This window comes from Bolinopsis microptera, chromosome 7 (genome assembly GCF_026151205.1).
Source record: "Bolinopsis microptera isolate Bmic1 chromosome 7, MBARI_Bmic_1.0, whole genome shotgun sequence".
Classification (NCBI taxonomy): domain Eukaryota; kingdom Metazoa; phylum Ctenophora; class Tentaculata; order Lobata; family Bolinopsidae; genus Bolinopsis; species Bolinopsis microptera.
Genome location: NC_087078.1, coordinates 20,095,122 through 20,109,789, shown reverse-complemented (window position 1 = coordinate 20,109,789; position 14,668 = coordinate 20,095,122). Strand labels below are relative to the sequence as shown.

Sequence of the window (14,668 nt, the reverse complement as noted above, 5' to 3'; positions counted from 1 at the left end):
GCCCGGGGATTGAATTTGGGGAAATTTAAAAATGAGGGGAAAGAAATTTGGTAACATCTGTGGATGTGCAGGATTGGCAGATCGGAACCCCAAACCCCGGGCCCGGACCCTGCCGGGACAAACCCGTCACCCGAAACATAATTTCTGTTTAAAAAAAAGATTTTCCCCCAATCAAATTAGCAAACCCCGCCCTCAGAAAATGCTACAGGGGCTAGCAGCGCATGGGTATACCCGCATGCCCCCTTTTTTCAGAAAACGCAAAGGGTTGGTTGGCTCTGGAGATAGGTTTTTTCAGATAGGGGGGGAGGTAGGGGGGATTCCAAAAATTTTGTTTCCCGAGAAACCCTAAATTTATTTTTTTCAAGAAGGAGTTTATGATAAATATTGATGCGTTTTGATAAAGTTTTTCTTTAAAATTATTTCAGATTTTAAATGATCTCGAAGGGTTTCTTAACGTTTTTTAAGCCCCTTTACACCACCGCTGATTGGGTTTCCCCTGCGAGAGTGAACCCGGGTTGGGTTCGGGGGTGAGGGAAAACCCCGCTTATTTTTGGAAAAACTGGTTTTTTACAGTAATATTTACTGGGAGACATGGGCCCGTACAGTGGGCCCCCGGGCCCGGGCGGGGTATCTCGAAATGCCCAGAGATTTCAAACGGAAAAACACGTCCAATCAATATATAAAACCGGGGGCATGAATTTCCCAGATTTTGGAAAAATGTTGGGGAAAAATTTGGGGCCCGAAAGGGGGCAGAATTGTGGGCCGATTTTGGGAAAAATTTCCCTTTAGCCAATTTTGCCCCGGGCGGGCTTTAAACGGGTCCGGCATGGTAGGGGGCCCTTTACTATCATTTCTAACCAGTCAGAAGAAACGAAATAAAGGGCCCCGGGCCTTGGGAAAAAAAAGAAATTTAACCCAAAAATAACTTATCCTGAATCCCTGAAAAGGGGCTGAAACCGATTGGGGGCATTGGGGAAAGAACCAAAGTGTCCCTGACAAGTTTGGTGGGGCTAAGGGATTTTAAAAAGGGGGCCCGGGGCAATTTTTCCAATTTGTTTCAATATTTTAGTTTGTGGAAAAATTTTTTGACCGATTTGGAAAAGCCCTTTTAGCCGGAATTTTGCCTGGACTGACTTGGAACGATTTTGGCATGGTAGAGGCAGGGGTTTCAAACATTCTAAACCTTTGAATCGAAATATTGCCCTGGTTTTTGGAAAGAACAAATGAACAAAAAAGGGAAAATTATCCTAGAATCCCCTGAAATGCTTAAACCCATTGGGGGGATTTGGGGGGAAACCAGAAGTGTCCCGACAAGTTTGGGGGGTTAGCATGTTAAAAAGGGCTCGGGGGGGAATTTCCCTTTTTTATTTTAGAGTAGTTGGGGACGGGGAAACTTTGTTACCGATTTTTGGGAAAAAGGGGCCCCTTGGGAGCCGTTTTTTGGGGGGGGCGGGCTTGGAATCGATTTGCATGTAAGGGGCATTTACTACTTTTTTAACCACAAGTGCGAAATATTGCCCTGGTTCATGGAAGGAAAAGAAAAAGAACAAAAAAAGGAAAATTATCCTAAAACGCCTGAAAGAACTAAACCGAAGGGGGCGTTGTAATATACCAGAAGTGTCCCTACAATTTGGTGGGTTTTAACATGTTAAAAAGGGATTTTGGGCAATGTTTTCCATTTTGGAAATTTTAGAGTATTTAATCGTGGAAACATTTGGGGAAACCCATTTGGAAACTCCCTTGGGACCGTAATTTTGGCCCTGGACTCTTGGGAAACGATCTGGCATGGTAAAGGGACATTTACTATCATTTTTTAACCACTTAGGGAAATTCGAAATAAATTTCCCTGGAGTTTTAGCTCGTGGAAAACCCTTTTTGGCCAATTTGGGAAAAAATTTGGGGGTAAAGGGTGGAAGATTTTGCCCTTCTTTGGGGTTTATTCCGGGAAACAATTTTATTTCCGCTCATCATTCGGGGGGGAAAAGGAGATAAACGTTCATTTTAAAATTTTGGGGAAATTTTAAAAACCCGTCAATGATTCAAGGGCCCAATTAAAGCTGACAATTTCAGCTCCTTGGGGCCATAAAAAGGATAACTGAGGGCACGTGACATCGGTCCACACGGACCTTTATTTTGTTAATCCTCAACCCTGATCAATTCTAACGGGTCGGATGCCGACAGTTTAAATTTTTTTACGTCCCCCAAGCTCCAAATTTCTTGATTTCCGGCCTTATATTGGGTAATACGTTGGGGGCGTTGTAAATTTGGGCCCAATTTAAAAGGAGCCAAAAAAGCTCAATTTAGCACATCGGACCACCCTTCCCGAAACCCACTGCATTCCAACCAAACGGGGCCCCAACGGTTTTGCTCATTTTTGGCGAACTGGGGTTGGTTTATTTTTGTGTTCATTTCCCTTCATTCCCCTGAAAACCGGGAAATTTTTTCAAAAAGAGGCAAATATAAGTACTCATGCCCCTTTTATCAACCAGGGCAAAACCCAAATCAGTTTTACGGGCCCAAAACACCCAAAAAAAATTTTCCAAAAAGGGACAAATTTTCCACGACTTTAACAAAACCCCCAAAAAAAAACATTGGCCCCAACCCCTTTTTTAACATACTAGACCCACCAAACTTGTCAGGACACTTCTGGTAGCATTACCAATCGATCCCGATCGGTTTCGGCTCAGTCCAAGGCATTTTGAGACAATGTTCATTTTTGTTCATTTCATTCATTCCTGAATCAGGGAAATAATTCACAGAGGCTTAAAATGTTAGTACTCATGACACTGTATCATACCAGGGCAAATCCAACTCAGTTTACGGACATATACAGCCAAAAATATGTTTTTAATCCTGTCACAAATGTTTCCACGAACTCGGATTCATCTACTGATAAACCGATATTATGTGATTACATTAGCGGCAAACGCGATCGCCTTTTTAATTTGTTCTGATTAAAGCCGCGCTTTCAGACCAATTATAACGCGCACTCATCTAGAAACCAGTGCGCGCTACTCGTATTTTATCCACCCACACAAATAAAATTTGTTACCCGTCCACTTCCTTATATTATTACGAAATGTGTCATTTGCCCGTAATGATCTAACACAATACGTAAATTAACACGCCCGATGGTTGAAAAAATCCTACACAATGTCTCTTGACACTGTTAACGATAACCAATTTATATCGTTGCCGCTGAATCACATGATATATTCTCAGATCAGATACACCTGCCGCCATCCCCTCCCCAGCTCGGACTCTTTCCCCTGCCTCCTCTCCGTCTCCAATACCAGATGCTAAAGACACTGCTGCTGATGCAGGTCCTAAAGAAGACTCGGCTCCTAAGAAAGATCTGTTCAACGCTTGGGGTGATTCTCGCACACCATCCCCACCTCCTATACCATCTGAACCTGGTAAATCCCCACCTCCTATGCCAAATGAACCTGGTAAATCCCCACCTATGCCATCTGAACCTGGTAAATCCAACCTCCTATACCATATGAACCTGGTAAATCCCCACCTCACATACCATCTGAACCTGGTAAATCCCCACCTCCTATACCATCTGAACCTGGTAAATCCCCACCTCATATACCATCTGAACCTGGTAAATCCCCACCTCCTATGCCATATGAACCTGGTAAATCCCCACCTATGCCATCTGAACCTGATAAATCCCACCTCCTATACCATATGAACCTGGCAAATCCCCACCTCATATACCATCTGAACCTGGTAAATCCCCACCTCATATACCATCTGAACCTGGCAAATCCCCACCTCATATACCATCTGAACCTGGCAAATCCCCACCTCAAATACCATCTGAACCTGGTAAATCTCCACCTCATATACCATCTGAACCTGGCAAATCCCCACCTCATATACCATCTGAACCTGGCAAATCCCCACCTCATATACCATCTGAACCTGGCAAATCTCCACCTCATATACCATCTGAACCTGGCAAATCCCCACCTCATATACCATCTGAACCTGGTAAATCCCCACCTCCTATACCATCTGAACCTGGTAAATCCCCACCTCATATACCATCTGAACCTGGTAAATCCCCACCTCATATACCATCTGAACCTGGCAAATCCCCACCTCATATACCATCTGAACCTGGTAAATCCCACCTCCTATACCATATGAACCTGGTAAATCCCCACCTCATATACCATCTGAACCTGGCAAATCCCCACCTCATATACCATCTGAACCTGGTAAATCCCCACCTCATATACCATCTGAACCTGGTAAATCCCCACCTCATATACCATGTGAACCTGGTAAATCCTCACCTCATATACCATCTGAACCTGGCAAATCCCCACCTCATATACCATCTGAACCTGGCAAATCCCACCTCATATACCATCTGAACCTGGTAAATCCTCACCTCATATACCATCTGAACCTGGTAAATCCCACCTCATATACCATCTGAACCTGGCAAATCCCACCTCCTATACCATATGAACCTGGCAAATCCCCACCTCATATACCATCTGAACCTGGTAAATCCCCACCTCATATACCATCTGAACCTGGCAAATCCCCACCTCATATACCATCTGAACCTGGCAAATCCCCACCTCATATACCATCTGAACCTGGCAAATCCCCACCTCATATACCATCTGAACCTGGCAAATCCCCACCTCATATACCATCTGAACCTGGTAAATCCCCACCTCATATACTATCTGAACCTGGTAAATCCCCACCTCTTATACCATCTGAACCTGGTAAATCCCCACCTCCTATACCATATGAACCTGGTAAATCCCCACCTCATATACCATCTGAACCTGGCAAATCCCCACCTCATATACCATCTGAACCTGGCAAATCCCCACCTCATATACCATATGAACTTGGTAAATCCCCACCTCCTATACCATCTGAACCTGGTAAATCCCCACCTCATATACCATCTGAACCTGGCAAATCCCCACCTCATATACCATCTGAACCTGGCAAATCCCCACCTCATATACCATCTGAACCTGGCAAATCCCCACCTCATATACCATCTGAACCTGGCAAATCCCCACCTCATATACCATCTGAACCTGGCAAATCCCCACCTCATATACCATCTGAACCTGGTAAATCCCCACCTCCTATACCATATGAACCTGGCAAATCCCACCTCCTATACCATCTGAACCTGGTAAATCCCCACCTCATATACCATCTGAACCTGGCAAATCCCCACCTCATATACCATCTGAACCTGGCAAATCCCACCTCCTATACCATCTGAACCTGGTAAATCCCCACCTCATATACCATCTGAACCTGGTAAATCCCCACCTCCTATACCATCTGAACCTGGTAAATCCCCACCTCATATACCATCTGAACCTGGTAAATCCCACCTCCTATACCATCTGAACCTGGTAAATCCCCACCTATACCATCTGAACCTGGCAAATCCCCACCTCATATACCATCTGAACCTGGCAAATCCCACCTCCTATACCATCTGAACCTGGTAAATCCCCACCTCATATACCATCTGAACCTGGTAAATCCCCACCTCCTATACCATCTGAACCTGGTAAATCCCCACCTCATATACCATCTGAACCTGGTAAATTCTTCGTTGAACAGTTTTGAGGTGACTGGTTTCTGAATTATCGTTCGGAATTGATCAACTATCCAATTAAATAAGTTAATCGGGTTACTGTTACTTTTATTAAATTGTATAAATAATCATGAATCATAATAGTACACCGCTACAAGAGATTGAAACACTATAACTCTATAACACTATAACTCTATAACCTGCAGAACCGACCAGAACTCCCACCCCAGAACCATCTCCATCTCCAGCACCAGTTCCAGAGCCTACACCTCCGGAGCCAGAGCTAACTCCTATTGGCACCTGCATTGCTATCTACTCCTTCGAGGCTCAGGAATCTGACGAGCTTTCTATCATCGAGGGGGGCACTGTCGAAGTTGTAGGTAAGTCTCATACTTAATGTACAATTAACAACTGTGTTACGTGTCACATACTAGCAGTGTCATCAAAGATGAAAATCCACAATATTAATCTTGAGCCTATTTGAAGATTATTTAGTTTCATCCCCAGAGTTTGTAGACGATGATTGGATCAAGGGAAGAGTTGGTGACCAAGTTGGTATTTTCCCCCGATCATATGCCTCGTTTGGAGACGAAGAAGTAGAAGAAGAAGCATTGGAAGAGATATTGGAGGAAGATACACATTCAATGGGTGTGTTCTATGACTTTGAAGCAGGAGCTGACGATGAGTTGAGTTTGACGGCGGGTGATATGGTTAAAGTTATTAGTACTGTTGGAGTGGAGTGGATTAAAGGTAGGTTTTGGTAAAATATCAGCTTTTTTAAACATATCAGCTGTGTTTGGGTTGCTGTTGGTCTGTTTGTTTGTTTGTTTGTAGAACCCGTCCCAATCTCGTATCGGAAACTGACGAAACTCAATTTTGAGTACATGAATACGGGTGGTACCTGCAAGAGTGTTCATTAAGCATTTGGAGTTCTGTAATACTGTAGTTACAATCGTGCTAGAGTATTTTTATTATTTACAATCGATATCAGATCGGTATCCTTGCATGCTTCCAAAATTTGGGGGGTAGGAAGCTCAATCTCAATTCTGAAACATGATTTTTCCGAAATTGAGATTGAGAAAATTGAGAAAATTGAAAAAATTTAAAATCTTTTAAAATCATTTTTCCGTTTAACTCAGTTCACTGATCAGTCCATAATGTTCCGATTACTGTTAAAATTACGTATACAGGAGTACAATAATCTGTATGTATCGCTGTTACTAGGACATTATAGATGATAAAATTGACTCTGGTAGCAACCATGATCAAAAAACTTAATAAAATTCAGTACTTAGACACTGTAAGACCAGATGGATCTGGTAGATGCAATCCAAAAAGAAAATTTCAACTTTTTGTTTTGATTTCAATTCCTGATCCGATTATATACGTTATTGTTAGGCGTGCTTACAATTTGTACCTTTCAGTTTCTCACTTCTCTCAAAATGGGGATGAAGGAGACAATTTATATATAAGTTATGGTAAAAGTGTTTTGAAAATATGGTACCCTATATTTTCAAAACAGACACAAATTAGAACGGACAAAAACGGAGATAAACGGACAAAAACTGTCACGGAAATAACATTTAAATGCTTTCTCCTCCTCCTTCTTACCCTCCTTAGTCCTCCTACTCATCCTCCCCCTCATCCTCCTCTTTCTCAGTCCCCCTCCTCCTCCTCCTTAGTCCTCCTTCTCCTCCCCTCCTTATCCTCCTCAGTCTTCCTACTCATACTCCACTTTCTCAGTCCGCCTCCTCCTTCTCCTTGGTCCTCTTGCCCTCCAAGTCCTTCTCATCCTCCTCTTCCTCCTTCTCTTCCTCCTCCTCCTCCTTCTCTTGATTCCTCTTGAGTCCTTCTCACCCTACTCAGTCTTCCTACTCATCATCCTCCTCTTTCTCATTCCGCCTCCTCCTCCTCCTCCTCCTCCTCCTCCTCCTCCTCTTCCTCCTCCTCCTCCTCCTCATTTCTCCTCCTCCTTATCGTCCTTCTCAGTCCTCCTACTCATCCTCCTCCTCATCCTCCTCTTTATCAGCCCTCTTCATCTTAACCAGTCCTCCTCCTTACGGACATATCATTTAGATGCTTCCTCCTCCTCCTTCTCCCCTCCTCCCCCTCCTCCGTCTCCTCCTTCCCCTCCTCCTCCTCCTCTTTAGTCCTCCTCCTCAGTCCTCCTCATCCTCAGTAGGGAGGAGGATGAGGAGGACTGAGGAATGAGTCCTCCTCAACCTCCTCCTCCTTATCCTTCTCAGTCCTTCTCTTCACAGTCCTCCTCAACCTCCTCCTCTTCAGTCCTCCTAATCATCCTCCTCCTCTCAGTCCTCCTCAGTCATCACATGTACGATACCTTCTCAGTCCTCCTTCTCCCCATCCTCATCAAAAACGGACAAAAACTGTTGCGATAATAACATTTAAATCCTCCTTTCCCCCCCTCCTCCTCCTCCTCCTCCTCCTCCTCCTCCTCCTCCTCAGTTCTTCTCCTCCTTATCATCCTTCTCAGTCCTCCTACTCATCCTCCTCCCCATCCTCCTCTTTATCAGTCCTCCTCAACCTCTTCCCCTTCCTCCTCAGTCCTTCTTTTCCTCAGACCTTCTCAACCTCCTCCTCTCCAGTCCTCCTACTTTTCCTCTTCCTTCTCAGTCCTCGCATGTACAGTACATTCTCAGTCTTCCTTCTCCCCACCCTCATCCTCCTCTTCCTCCTCAAAAAACGGACAGAAACGGACGTAAATCGACTTCCTCCTTCTCATTTTCCTCCTCATCCTCCTCCTCCTCCTCCTTCTCCCCATCCTCCTCAGTCCTTCTCTTCACAGTCCTCTTCAACCTCCTCCTCTTCAGTCCTACGCATCCTCCTCCCCTCAGTCCTCCTCAGTCATCACATGTACAATACCTTCTCAGTCCTCCTTCTCCCCATCCTCATCAAAACGGACTAAAACGGACAAAAACTGTTACGATAATAACATTTAGATCCTCCATCCCTCCTCCTCCTCCTCCTCCTCCTTCTCCTCCTCGTCCTCGTCCTCCTCCGCCTCCTCATTTCTCCTCCTCCTTATCGTCCTTCTCAGTCCTCCTACTCATCCTCCTCCTCATCCTCCTCTTTATCAGTCCTCCTCCTCCTCAGTCCTCCTCAACCTCTTCCCCCTCCTCCTCAGTCCTCCTCCTCCACCTCCTCCTCCTCCTCCTCCTCCTCCTCATTTCTCCTCCTCCTCATTTCTCCTCCTCCTTATCGTCCTTCTCAGTCCTCCTACTCATCCTCCTCCTCATCCTCCTCTTTATCAGTCCTCCTTCTCCTCAGTCCTCCTCTACCTCTTCCCCCTACTCCTCAGTCATCTTTTTCCTCAGACCTTCTCAACCTCCTCCTCTCCAGTCCTCCTACGCATCCTCTTCCTCCTCAGTCCTTCTCAGTCCTTGCACAAGACTGTACAGTACATTCTCAGTCCTCCTTATCCCCACCTTCATCCTCCTCCTCCTCAAAAACGGACAGAAACAGACGTAAATGATCATAAACGGACAAAAACTGTTACGGAAATAACATGTAGATGCTTCCTCCTTTCCCCTCCTCCCCTTCCTCTTTCTCAGTCCTCCTCCTCCTAAGTCCTCCTCCTCAGTCCCCCTCCTCAGTCCTCTTCCTCCTCAGTCATCATTCTCAGTCCCCTTTCTCCCCATCCTCATCCTCTTCCTCCTCAGTCCTCCTTCTCCTCAGTCATTCTCCTTCTCCTCCTTTTCCTCCTCAGTCCTCTTCCTTTTCAGTCCTAGTGATCCTCCTCAGTGTTCGTCCTCCTCAGTTCCATTCCGTCCTTCTTTTCCTCTTTATCCTCCTCCTCCCCAGTTCTCCTCCTCCTCCACTTATTCCTCAGTCCTCCTCTTCCTCAGTCCTCCTCCTCTTCATGTTCAGTCATCCTCTTCCTCCTCAGTCCTTGTATGTACGACACATTCTCAGTTCTACTCTTCTTCAGTTTTCTCCCTTCTCTTCCCCCTTCTCCTCCTCAGTCCTCAATCCTCATTCTCCTCCTCAGTCTTTCTCAGTCTTTCTCAGTCCTCCTCCTTCTCCTCTTCGGTCCTCCTACTCATCCTCCTCCTCTTCCTCTTCATCCTCCTCCTCACCAGTTCTCCTCCTCCTTTACCTCTTACTCAGTCCTCCTCTTCCTCAGTCATCCTCTTCCTCCTCAGTTATTGTATGTACGGCACATTCTCGGTTCTACTCTTCTTCAGTTCTTCCCCTTCTCTTCCTCCTTCTCCTCCTCAGGCCTCAATCCTCATCCTCCTCCTCAGTCTTTCTCAGTCCTCCTCCTCCTCCTCCCCCTCTTCGGTCCTCCTACTCATCCTCCTCCTCTTCCTATTCATCCTCCTCCTCCCCAGGCCTCCTCCTCCTCAATCTATTCCATGGTCCTCCTCTTCTTCTGTCCTCCTCCTCCTCTGTCCTTGTATGTGCGACACATTCTCAGTTCTACTCTTCTTCAGTTCTCTCCCTTCTCTTCCTCTTCCTCCTCCTCCTCCTCAATCCTCACCCTCAGTCTTTCTCAGTCCTCCTCCTCCCCCTCTTCAGTCCTCCTACTCATCTTCCTCCTCCTCAGTCCTCCCCCTTCTCCTCAGTCCTCCTCCTCCACCTCTTCCTCGGTCCTCCTCTTCTTTAGTCCTCCTCCTCCTCAGTCCTTGTATGTAAGACACATTGTCAGTTCTACTCTTCCTCTGTCCTCTTCCTCCTCTTCCTCCTCCTCAATCCTCATCCTACTACTTATACTCGGTCCTCCTCAGTCCTCCTCCTCCCCAGTCCTCATCCTCCTCAGTCCTCCCCCTTCTCCTCAGTCCTCCTCCTCCTCTTCCTTCTCCTCAGTCCTCCTTCTCCACAGTCCTCATTGTCCTCCTCCTCTTCTTCCTACTCAGTCCTCCTCCACTTCCACCTCCTCCTCCTCCTCAGTCTTCCTCCTCCTCAGTCCTCCTCAGTCCTCCTCAGTGCCGTCTTCCTTCTCAGTACTCCTCCTCCTCATTTTCTAAAAACGGACAAAATCGAACGGACAAAAACAAACATGAGCCCTGAAATCTCTCTGAAAATTATATTAATGATATATTTGTGTAACAGGGCTGTCTCAACCTTTACTTTTTTATATATCTTGTCATCACTCCTGGAGTAATGGATATTACATCTTTATTTCAATAAATATAATAATCAATAAAATGGAATAGAATCTTGTCTTCTATTCAGCTCACTCTTCTAAAAGCTCTCCCTCTACATTCTCAACCTCATTCTCAACTTCATCATCTTCCTCATCTTCCTCATCAACATCATCACCCCAGTCTTCATCATTGGTGGTGTGTGCAAGATTGAGGTCGAGTTCGTCAACAGGTATTGCTTTCTCATAATACCGTCCTCTGTGTCCTCTCACTGCTATCAAAACTGTTTTAAGTAGCTCAAACCTCAAACGACGTCTTAGATTCGCCATGATGAGGCTTTTGTCCCGGCTGGTCTTGGCTGCCAGAAGTGTTGCTACTCTTTTAAGGAACATGGTAGCCTGTGGGCTCATACCTCCGTTGGTAGAGAATACAAGACCATTGCAGGTTCCTTTTTCAATCTTTACACAGCGGTCTCCATATTTCCTTTCTTTCTCTCTCTCATGTTTATTGTACAACTTTTCTGGGGTGTCTTGATTAGTGTTGGATTTGGCTCCGGGCTGTAAAACCCTAATATCAAAAAATGCCATCTCCATCGGTGACCACAGACCTCTAGCTAGTCTCAACCTTTACTAGTTACTATTTCCTTCGAAATAGCTCAAAATGAATTTTTTGTTTTTTCTGTTATGGTTAAAGTAAATTTTTGAAAAAAACAAAAAACAAAAAAAATGTTATCTCCCCCTTATACATTACCTACTAACAATCATATCTGTCCCCTTTAGCAAAACCATGGGTCGTTCACGTGATGATTACTTTGATCATATTTTACCTAATCATTTCTACTATTTAATATTATGCATGCGTTTTATTGCTCAGCAGCTGTTCAAAAGGATCAAACTCAAATATAAGATAATTAATCATTTCACAGTAATAAGTTTGAAACATGTTTTCATCATACATTTAGCTCGTGTATGATTTAGTTACTTGGAGAGATAAAGATGTCCATTTTTCAATTTTCTCAATTTTCTCAATTTTCTCAATTCTGAAACACGATTTTTCCAAAATTGAGATTGAGAAGATTGAGCTTCCTACCCCCCAAAATTTTCAATCTCCAACTTTCTGCACAATGTACTGGAATGGTTTAAAAGAGGAAAAGAAAAAAAGTATAATATACCCAATATACATATAGATAAAAAACAATATTAAAAAATAAATAAATAAAATTCGGGGAAACATAGTATGTAACGTCGATACCAATTACCAAACCAATTATTGAGCGATGGTGACTGAGTTGTTGATTCCTGGGTTGCAGAGTCCTCCTGTTTCCTCATTCTTTGAATTAGTTTGTGTTCTTGTTCAGTTCTGTCCATATGTTATGATCAAAGTTTTGGAGTGTCATGTTGTCCTCAAATTATTTGGTCTAGAAATAGCGAACTATTTTTGGCGGACAATTTATCTTCTAATAGATATTCACTGTCATAGTCAGTGCTCATAAGTCAGTAGTGGATTACTAAGTGAATATTTAATGTTTGTTAACTGTTTTTTCATCAGGGAGATTTGAAGGCAAAGAAGGAATATTTCCCGCTTGTTTTGTTCCAGCTATTCCTGACCACTGGAATATTCCCGAAGACTCTGAAACTTTCACTGAAAACTTTGGTGAGCCAAACCATACACCTTAAGTTTGTTCTCAGAGTTTAAAAACACGAATGACGAAAATTATATCCATTTTAGATTATTTGCTTGTGTTTCACTGTCATGAAGATGTAACTAGGTGAGACCGACCTAATTCTAATAGGTGTGACCAGTGCGGGGGGCGGGGGGGGTCTACTTACCTGTAGTTTGCAAGTAGAGCCGCGCACTGGTAACGGCTATTAGCTCGGTCTCACCTAGTCACATCTTCATGACAGTAACAATTTCATCTCAGAGACTACCGAGGAGAGTAGTAGCAGTAGCAGTAGCAGTAGCAGTGACGATCACAAGGACACAATGTCAGAGATAAGCGATTCAAGAAGTTACTCTGCAGAACCCAGCTCTGATCTGGGCAGAGTCGAGGTAATACTTATAATTTCTTTTTACAGAGCGCGAGCGGTAACTTGAACATTTTCAGCTTTAGTCCTGCCTACCAGCGAACAAAACCAAAACGGATATTTCACAATAATTCGATCATGAAACATTCTGGTTTTTAGATATAATTGTAATCATTACTATTCGCAGATTATAGCTGACTTTAAAGCAGAGAATGGTTTCGAAATGAGTGTAAACACGGGAGACATAGTGAAAATAACAGCGCGACTAAACGACCTGTGGTTAGAGGGGGAATGTAACGGTAATAACGGTATTCTACCAGTTAACTTTGTGAAGTGGCTCGATACTACACCTGAGCCTGATATTATCGGAAATCCAGGTTAGTAACAAATATTCTACTGATACTATGAGCAAAGAAAATTTTTTCTATTTTCATTTCCATCAGAATTAGAAAGTGTTCGTCTTTGGCTGAAAGTTGAATGAGTTAAATGATTACTGGAAGGTTGGATACAATTTCACATTTGTTTTATTGTAATTGTATATTTTAAAAATATCTCTCAATTCTATTGTCTCCACCAGCTGCAACTGATAGACTGGTTCTAGAGCGTCAGGACACTATAAAACCCATCGAAGAGCCTAAAGAAACAGAAGTTACTCCAGCACCACTTGGTATAGGGTTCAGCGAGTGCAATCCCTTCGCTCAAGAGTTTGGCATCGGAGCTACACCCCCGACTCAAGAGTTTGGCATCGGGGCTTCACCCCCGACTCAAGAGAGCTTGACTGGCGATCTACCGCCTCCCCCCACTCAAGAGGATTTGGATCAAACTTTAGTCCATGCTGATAACCCTTTTACTGCGGACCTGTTTGGGGGTAATGTTGGGGTTGTAGAGACACCTTCCCCTTCTACTCCTACTACTGAACCGTCCGTTAAATCAGGTAACTTACAGTTTAACATTAATTGAACTATTTTTACAGGGTATTAGAATATTCTTTAGAAAATAGGCTATTTTCGTTGCTGCTTTACTTCTGGAATTGGTCAAATTACAATATCATTTTGATCAATGAATGTTATTGATATAAAAGGAATGATTTCGTCATTTTGAGTAAGCAGGCTCTCTGTACTTCTTAAATATAACTTTAAAAGAGAGAAGAGGGGTTTGATTTTCAAGGGTCTCAACCGCAAAAAATCGTAATTTTGTCAATTTTAAATCATCTCCCCCCAGGCAATAATAGAAGAGCGTTATACGAATTTACCTCTGTCAACGATGATGAATTAGATTTCGAACTAGGAGACATAATAAAAGTAAGTTCACTGTTTATTTAACCTTCTATTTTAAATTTTAACAGCTTAACATTTTGAAGCTTAAGTCCAAATGGTGCAGATTTAATAATTTTGCTGCAACAGTCATACCACAGAAATGTTGCATTTTTGAAATGTAGAAAACTATTTTTGAAATGTAGTAAGCTATTTTACTCGCTAGTGAAACATTTCTAAACTTTTTCCTTTTTTTAGGTTACTGAATTCTTAAATGAAGATTGGCTAAGAGGAACGTGCAAAGGAAAAGAGGGACTGTTCCCAACATCATTTACCGAGGAATTTCCCCAATCTTAATGTTGATTTTATGAAAATTCTCTTGACGAGATAATAATTGTCAGTTGACAATGTAAACTTTCTTTGTGTACATCATTTGATGCAGCAGCAGCTGCAGACACCAATATCCATCCAAGCTTTTAATTTCACAATCATCGCAAATTTATAGTTTAAAATTGTTTGATTGATTCATCCCACTACTTCCCTTCTTTTATCTCAATTTCATATTTTTACTTTAATTAATGTTTTGAGGCATTCTTATCAGGATTTTAAAATCGTTTTAGCCACATAATGACTCCAATATTACAATGCGACGAAAGTTAAGGGGGGGGGGGGGGGGGGGGGGGG

The 14,668-nt window shown here is 43.4% G+C and overlaps 1 protein-coding gene across 1 annotated transcript; it reads left to right on the top strand.

Moving 5' to 3' along the window:
- Positions 1-3,222: 3,222 nt before the first annotated feature.
- LOC134818798 (SH3 domain-containing protein 19-like) lies at positions 3,223-14,599 on the top strand (the record flags this gene model as incomplete). Its single annotated transcript, XM_063828444.1, has 9 exons — positions 3,223-3,416; positions 5,809-5,982; positions 6,110-6,352; positions 12,256-12,360; positions 12,629-12,756; positions 12,919-13,108; positions 13,309-13,665; positions 13,953-14,032; positions 14,243-14,599. Coding segments are annotated over 9 exons (1,570 nt in total), but the record flags the coding sequence as incomplete, so codon positions are not given.
- Between the last annotated feature and the right edge of the window lie 69 nt (positions 14,600-14,668).